The 8665-nt window shown below is 35.9% G+C and overlaps 1 protein-coding gene across 1 annotated transcript in view; it reads right to left on the reverse strand.

Moving 5' to 3' along the window:
- The window catches only part of LOC141813993 (uncharacterized), an 8138-nt gene extending 1915 nt beyond the window's left edge, over nucleotides 1–6223 (reverse strand). The window contains exons 1-3 of the mRNA XM_074701999.1: nucleotides 5963–6223; nucleotides 4684–4898; nucleotides 1492–1749 (exon numbers count right to left, since the gene is read on the reverse strand). Of these exons, the coding sequence (XP_074558100.1) occupies nucleotides 1492–1749; nucleotides 4684–4898; nucleotides 5963–6223 (734 nt within the window). The remainder of the gene's footprint in view (nucleotides 1–1491; nucleotides 1750–4683; nucleotides 4899–5962) is intronic.
- Between the last annotated feature and the right edge of the window lie 2442 nt (nucleotides 6224–8665).

Consider the following 8665-nt stretch of genomic DNA (forward strand, 5'->3'; position numbering starts at 1 on the left):
AGGTTTACAACCAAAGATATTTAAAGAACATGTACATCGAATGGGTCTTGGTTGTCCCTTTGAATGATATATTAAGTTGACACTTTGATATCACTTATGTGTTTCTGATATACAGTTTCTAGTTATGATGTGCACATTACTATGTTATAACATGAATTGTTTAGAAACATTATTGTGGACCATTATAAAATTATATGTTCATTTATAGACCTAGTATGATAGAATGCTAGTGTTTGTGGTATATCCGCTATAACTCACATTTAGTATTCTATTATATTAAGGTAATCATGATGTCTTAAGAGGATGAGTTTTTTATGCTTAAAGTTATAATGCATCATACTTGTATTTTAAGTTTTAATTTTAGATCAAGTGGGAGAATGTTAGATATTTATTATCTAACTAATAATTGATCTTAAAATTAAAAGAAAAATAACTTAAAACTAAAAGTAACTTCATGTAATTGAAGTTACTAATTAAATGAAACTTATCTATATATTATAATAATTATTATTAGTAACGGATGTAAATAATAATAATTATTATAACCGATGCATGATGGATGCACGGAAATAATGAAAGCATACATATATTGGTCCTCTCTCTTCCTATAAATAGAAGATATCATAATGATCCATCAACGAAAGTCATTGAGTGTCTTCGGAAAGAAAGGAAAGAAAAGAGAAATCAATATATGCAAAATAATTGCATTGCAATGGCTTCTTCATCAAGCTCAGGTATGTAAAACATATAGATTTCAAGATCCATTTCATTAAATAAATTTAATGATAATTGTAAAATTAACATGTTTTTCTTTAAATTTTAAGATCAATTATTAGTTAGATAATAAATATCTAACAAATAAAACATAAACACAGAATAAGCATAGCCTTCAACTTCAGTCAGAGTATCACATGCATATCATCCCAATGATCTGGCCAGCATGCCCAAGCGTCGGTCTAAAAGGTCATATGTGTTGGCATGTTAGTAGTTGTTGTAACAAAAGATCGAGTAACAGCGGTTCTCATACAAGAAACCTACATATGCTAAATGACAAGCCTTAACCTAAAGGTTAGAGTACAGTAGTACCATAGTCCAAGAGTAACAATACCATACAAGAGATGATTCCTGCGACGATTACCTCTTATGTGCCCTCTAACAAGGGAGCCACATGACCTCAGTCCAAGCAAAATATGGCAGCATTCTCGAGAGTTGAATACACTCCCTCAATGGGGTGCATGCGGCCCAGATGCCCATTTGATACAAGGAACATAAGAATCGTCAAACTTTGTTCCATGTTTAAAGTTAAGATAAATTAGAACATGTAATTCAATGGGAGAAATAAAGAAAGAAGAATGATTGAATAACAATCCCAGATGAGCTATTCTTATTCTCTGTGCATTTCTGTTCTTTAAGCACTTCAATCTATTAGGTACTAGTGTCTGACATGGTGTGAATCTGTCAAACTCGGATATAGGGCTGCAATTAACTTACACTTCATCAACTCGAGCTTTCTTAGTGAGCCTTGCAGCAGCAGGTGGCTCTGGATAACAAAGATGAAAAGAAGTAGACGGGTCCCAATTTGGAGTATTTTGCATTTCCAATTGGTTAACATTAGTTTGGCGAACCATCAGCCTGATCATGACTGCATTTGCAATCTCTGAAGAAGATGAACCATTGAGTTTAGATACTGTAGCATATTTAGCTTTTGATTTTATGATCTGTGTCATGACAATTCCAGAATCAGAGTTCCTGGGAAATCAAAGATTTAGGAGACTTATCTTTCACAAACATAAATAACAAAATGGAAAAAACTATAAATCAAAAATGACTGTTGGGAGACTCTTCAACGACCCACCATCAAGTGACTGAATACATTTTATCTAGGAGATAGGCCTATATCAATCAGGAAAATTAGAGCAAAATCTCAACAGTATTTGAATCTATTTTCTATCTAGAAGGAGATTGTAAAATACCAGAATTTATCTTAATAGGATTTAAGGTTAAATGGGTTAAAGGGTTATTGGATCTTCATTAACCCGACCCGTTAACTAAAACCACCCTTTAAGAACGATACAGTAGCCTTCTCTGAGACTCCCGATCGTGATCCTGTCTTCTTCCTTCGCGTGACAGCGCCTCTGCTCTGTTCTTCGTCGCTGACGCAAGTGCAGCTGCGACGTCGGAGCTGGGAGCCAAGGAAGACCTACCGGCGACCGGATCTGGAGGTGGAAGGTTGATTTCCGTCGGAGGAAGGAGCGGTTCGTCGCGTGTGCGGATCGGCGGCAGCAAATCGGAAGCGGATAATCGCCGGTAAGTGCCGATTCTGTTGGGTTCTTCCGATTTGCACTTGGTTTGGGTTTAGATCTAGGTTTCTTGTCTTCAGATCTCAGATCAGGAGCTCGATTTGATTTTTGGCCGACCGTGGGGAGCTGCCGTTGGTTTCGGCTGCAATCCGAAGGAAGAGGACACCAAATCGGTAAGGGGTTTTGTTGTGCTTGGTCTCCTCTACATTTGTTGTTTTCTTTACTCCGCCTCGTGGGCTAGCCGCCGACGGGAACCTTACGAGCTCAATTGTTCAAGGTTTCGGTTCAAGCTACCATCTCTTCTTCCTCAAACTGTCGATCAGTGGGATCCTAGGGTTTCGGAGTTAGGTAAGCCTTAGATCTGATTAAAGTATTTATTGATCGGGATTGATTCTTAAGGATGATTGTTCATTTCCACTGCTTGTTGTGGTGATGGATCAGATCAGAGGTCGGTTTCATTTGGATCCGTAGGGAAGAAGAGGAAAAGAAGCTGAACTGAAGGTGGACCTAGGGCAGAGCATTGCTCATTTGAGGTGAGTCCTTTATATAGGTTCTGATGATGTTACTGTTTGATTGGGTTGTGTGGTTAATTAGTTTGATTCGATTGTTGGAGAAGTTAATTGGTTAGGTTAAATTTATTTAAAGCTAACCGATTAAATTTAGTTGATTAGTTGTAAAAAGGATTGGGTTAACCTAAGGGTTGGGTTAGGTTTGACCTTGATTAATTATTGTAATTAAGGGATATTGTTTATCCTTGTTGCAGGACCTTGATTTGATTGGGCCTATTATTTGGATTATATTTTCTGGGGGTTCTAGCATTTACAGACTTCAGATCAGGTGGATACCCTGTACTTGGTCAATACAGGTTCTCTACAGTGCATGTTTCTTTCTGTTGTTTCTTACCACGTTGAAAATGTTGTTACTTAGTTTATTTACTCCGTTGACATCTGTTGATACTCGATGCTTGATACTTATTGTTGACCTTCATGATGATCAGTATTTATACTATCCTGTTCACATGTTAGAGACATGGTTAATATCTTATACCGTTGATACTTGACACATGTTGGTTGACCTTAGGATTACCTACCTATTGTTAGAATAAATCTTAACTGTTGTAAACCTGACCGATGATGTCCTTTAGAGATTCATGTTGAACATGCTATATGATTGTAGCTATTACATGTTGGGATGATCACCATACATTCATATAGTTGTAGTTGTTGTTGTTGGTGGATCTTACCTGCACCGTGTTGAGGTGCCACATAGGTAAGAGGTTTACACTATAGTTGGGTGCAACCAGGACTGGCTCTATAGCCCTCCTGCCACACTGCCCCTCCCCACTTATCTATAGTGGTCAGTTGTCGGAGCTGGCAACATGTCATGTCTGGCCCCCAGTTCACTGAGCTCTGGGAGAGTGACTGGGACGACGAGTGCGGATAGTGACGGATATTTTGGTTGCTATGGTTGCTACGTATTTACATGCACCGTTGGTAGGTTGATATATATATTTTGTTTACTTGCATCATATGGTTACGATTGTTGCATTGATATGCTATGGTTGTTGCATTGTGTGCCATGTCATACATGATACATGTAGACTCTTTTATCTATTGCACAACATGACTTGTTCCTGATTACTATGCTGATATACCATGACCTATTCCTGATTCATGATACCTGTTGATTATCTATACCTGTTGTACAGTAGGATTTACTCCTATTTTGTTTTGTTGATATACCATGATCCATGTTGATACCTGTTAGCTGTAGTTTATTTCTTACTCAGTCTATTCCTGCTCATTTCAGTTGATTCTTATATTATTCCTGCTGTTGTACTTTACATGCACTTCTTCCTGTACCCACTGAGCATCTAATGCTCACTACCCAGACCCTGGGGTTGTTTATTTCTCCCCAGGTAGCAGATAGGTACTTGGAGCTGGGAATTTCGGTCAGCTACTGTCATCTCACTTCGGGAGGTTGTTTTACTTAGTATGGTTGGTGTATTTGGATTTTATGGTATTCGATATGGTTGTAGACACTTATTCATGGTTTTGGATTGTATTCGGAGATTCCGAATTTGTTACGAGAGATATATGATTTTCGTAGTTGTGTTTTCCATTTCGTTCATATTTCCGTTGTTGCATATTCATTATCTGTGCATGTGATGTGATAGTATGGCCAGGTAGGCCTATTACCTTCTTATAGTGTATCTGTGATAAGTATAGGACGTGTAGTCCTATTTCCAACCGCCTGTGGCTGTGTATGCATGTATGTATTAGGGGAATTGTCACAGTTATTGGGGAGATGCTGCCGAAATTTTTCGGATGGCCTTCTCGGGGCGTGACAGAGATAGACCGATACCAATCAAGAAATTCAGAACAAACCTAGAATAAACTCAATAACAGCTCGTGCGCCCATCTGTTCGGCCTCTTTTTTGCTGTTCCCAAATTCACCTTTGAATGTCTTATTATCAAATGAAACAGACGAAACAAACATTAGAATGCTTCCTGATCCCTTACAAGTCTCATATGTTGGCAATTTTAAGTTCATCTTGACAGCATACTCATTCAAAATACATTTAAAGATAACCAAGTTCTGGAAGGTAATAAAAATGTTGTCAGAAGAGCAATAACTTGTACCATCTATTTCATAAAAATGTTAGAACTTGTCATAGGCTAACATCACCTTACAGATATAAAAACTAAATAATTGATTAGATGATTGCCTTCTGCAGAGAAAACAATAAAAAAACATCAAGCTGAATCCTAATATCTTGGTTCGTTTCATAGAAGCTCCCTATTCCTATTATCATTGGTCCATACAAATGAACTAGATGAGAAAGAAAAGAAAATCAAATCAAACTAAAATACAAATGAAGCACTAGATGAGCAATTTACCTAAACACACTCTTTTTATTCAAAAATACCAACTAACATCCCAGAACCCAAAGTTACAAACTAGCCCCTTAATACTAAAGGTCTCTTCTACTTATCTTACATTAGTCATGGGTGAGCAATGAAATTTTATTAAAACCTAAAACAATGACAAAAATATTTAGTAGTGGGTTCTTCCTGACAATGACCAAATGAACTTGATGAATTCTTCATTTTGTAGTGGTTAACTAACATGGATATAAATGAATATTAGTTTCATTACACTATGATACACTATCCACTATTAATCAATACTGAGTAACATTATCTATATTTTTATAAAATTACATAAATAATAAAATGACGTATGAACACTGTAGGTTCCACTTTATCCAAAACAAAATTACTACAATAAAAACCCAAAAGCATGTTGAATAAAACAAAAATTATTTACAATGACCAATGTATATTAGCTTTGCATGTACACAAAAATAATCAAGAAAACAAGCAGATTACTGACATGAATAATGAGCTATGATTTTCATTGTGCTCAGACAACTATCATAAGTAATATGTGTTGATGCTTGTCAATGTACATTCAGGATATCAATTTAGAATAAAAAAATCTTTCAAGATGATACCTCCTACTGTAGCAGTGTCGGGATAGTGGTAACACTAACTTATTTCAAATTTTCTTCTGTCATCAAACAATAATACTAACTTTCTGTATTCTATAAGTTTTAAAATAAAAGAAAAGAGCATCAAGACAAGAGAGTAGAAACATACATTGGGAATAAGAGACAAACTGTTGTTTCTGATGAAGCTTCTAATAGCCTCCAAGGCACACTTTGCTACATCTTGTTCTGCAACCATTTTCTTTGAAAAGGTGCAATTTGATGTGAACTCAGATCCATCCACAATCACACTAGATCTAAACCGTGGTGCATGCAGAGATCCTTCATTCACAGTAATATAAATTGGCAAGGGAATAGCAGATCTTTGAGCATGATCTTGTAGCTTGTTCTTATGCATAAATTCTTTGTCCATTCCTCTAACTTCAAAAAATTGTAGCCTGAATCAATCAAATTTATATTCCATTGATACATATGAGATTGGGATGCAGATAGAATACTATAAATTTTAAAAGGTAGATCAATTATTTTGTTGAGAGGAGAATCAAAGAACATACATGTTATTCTAAAGAGTCAATTGTTTACTGATTACATGTTGGTGATAACTGCCAACATCAAGTAAATATCCACAGATAAAGAAGCAGAAAAAAATAATAAAACAGATAATCAAAATGATGTCTTAATATGTTAGCTCAAATTACTACATAAAACAAATGTACAACATTTAATCAAGTTGCTATAAAATTTTTCAAAGTTTATTTCCTCCTTGTTAGTATAGTTTGTTAAGTGTTTTAGAGATGGAATTTAAAAAAAGGATATTGAACAATATTATAATATTAGATACTTACCGAAAGCAATCATAAGTAATTTGAGAAGACTAGTGTGCAAATAATAATGCATGAAACATGTCATCTGATGCTTTTGTATAAATTATTACACCATCTATATAATAGTTCAACTGTCAAGAGAATGTTGATGACAACCTACAAGGAGCTAAATTAACAATTCAAATAATAATAATAATAATAATAATAATAATAATAATAATAATAATAATAATAATAATAATAATTCCATGGTTGTTAAGATACAGAAATTCTGTAAAGAAGAATTAGGGTTTCCATTGTTTTCATAGTAAATTTACAAGGTCAGTTTCATAACAATTAGCTGCATTTGGCTTCCCAAACATTGAGTTTACTGTTCTAAAATGTTGATAAGAAACATAGACAGGTGAATATCTTCCGGATGATTTTTTCCTGTGCTATTCTTGCTTTACAAAGTAATCATTAAACTTGTGCAAAAAAGAATCACAAATTCACACCTCATTTAAAAAGGAACTCCATTTCAATGATCAGTTGAACTTATAAAGGACTTAGAGAACTTTTCCTGGTTGGAAAATGAATATAAATGGAAGAGGTGGAAAGTAAAGAAGTTTTTGGCTCTCTCGCTCTCTGTTTCTCTCTAAGTTGTCTTCTTCTTTTATAACTTGCCCCATGAAGCTTTTGGCTGGGGTAAAAGTTTGGTTGGGATTTAAAGCAGTTGCAGATTTGCAGTAAAGCGGTTGCAGATTTGCAGTTTGCACTTCGATAGCAGAAAAATCCTTTTCAAGCTAGAATCAAACAAAATAAACAGGAAAACTTAGCAAAGAAATATCTTCAGGACAGAACCACCACGAAATCATAACAAAAAGAACCACGATGACAAAGTTTCCAGTCGGAACAAACAAGATGCAAAAAATTTCTCGAATAGAAACAAACTTAAGGAAAGAGGCAACACATCGGGCAAGCGTCTCCCCAGTTGGTTCCTGTTTTTTCGGTCTAAGACTCGATCTTCACTTCGGGAAAGGAAAGGGAAGTGGTTTCTTGTACCTTTTTGTTAGCGTTGTTAGCAGCGGTTGTCTTGCGGCGGTAAGAAGCGTGACAGAGGAATCATTTTATAGTGTGAGAAGAGAGGTTTTAGGGTTTAGGGACGCAGAACAAGCAGAAGAGAAGAGAGGTTTTGTGAGCAATTAATGGCCAAAAGAGTTGGTTGCGGTGTGAGGAAGCATAAGAAGCGTGACAGAGGAATCATTTTATAGTGTGAACTGTGAAGAGAGGTTTTGTGAGCTGTGAGAGACGCAAATGGCAAAAAGAGTTGGTAGTGCAGGCTGTTGCTGCTGCAGCTGCAGCTGTGACGAGTACGACAGCAGTCACCAGCGTGAACTGGTCGAACGAGGATGGTACGTCGCAGCGTCGGTGGGTAGCGGCAGACGGGATTCAAATTTGGATGTGCAATGTTACTTCAATGAACAGACTGGCTGAGTTTAATAGGTCACCTCTTGTTCTTGGGAAAGGTATGATTAGAGCTTGATAAGTGACTTTTTGATAGATAAAGTAGACATGTTTCCAGCCTCAAAAGTAGTTCGGTAAGCTTTATCAAAAAACAAACTAGTCATGTCATAATAATATGAATTATTATTTGACCTGATTTATCTGCATTGGTTTGGCCAAATTAAACACTGATAGTGAATGATTAAATTTCCATTTTGGCATGCTGGCTATTGATAGGGATAGGTAAGAATTAAGAGTATCATATTGAATAACAACTTGGAGCTAATAGAACATATTGTGTTATGCGTCTGATCTCTTCTTGATAGATCATGAGATATCACCTTTGATCCAATACCACTACACTACACCCTAAAAGTTAGCCTTCAAAACCACATGGCTGATGTTTCATCAAACGTTGACCATTGAGATAACAATAATAAACGTCAATATGACTAAGTTATCTATAGATCCATCATAAAATTTACATTAGCCAACATAAGATTGACTTTATACATTCTTTATCTTTGCTTTTCTACTCCATATATACT

This window comes from Curcuma longa, chromosome 1 (assembly GCF_044706935.1).
Source record: "Curcuma longa cultivar G26 ecotype Majalengka, Jawa Barat chromosome 1, ITB_CL_G26_1.1, whole genome shotgun sequence".
Classification (NCBI taxonomy): Eukaryota; Viridiplantae; Streptophyta; class Magnoliopsida; order Zingiberales; family Zingiberaceae; genus Curcuma; species Curcuma longa.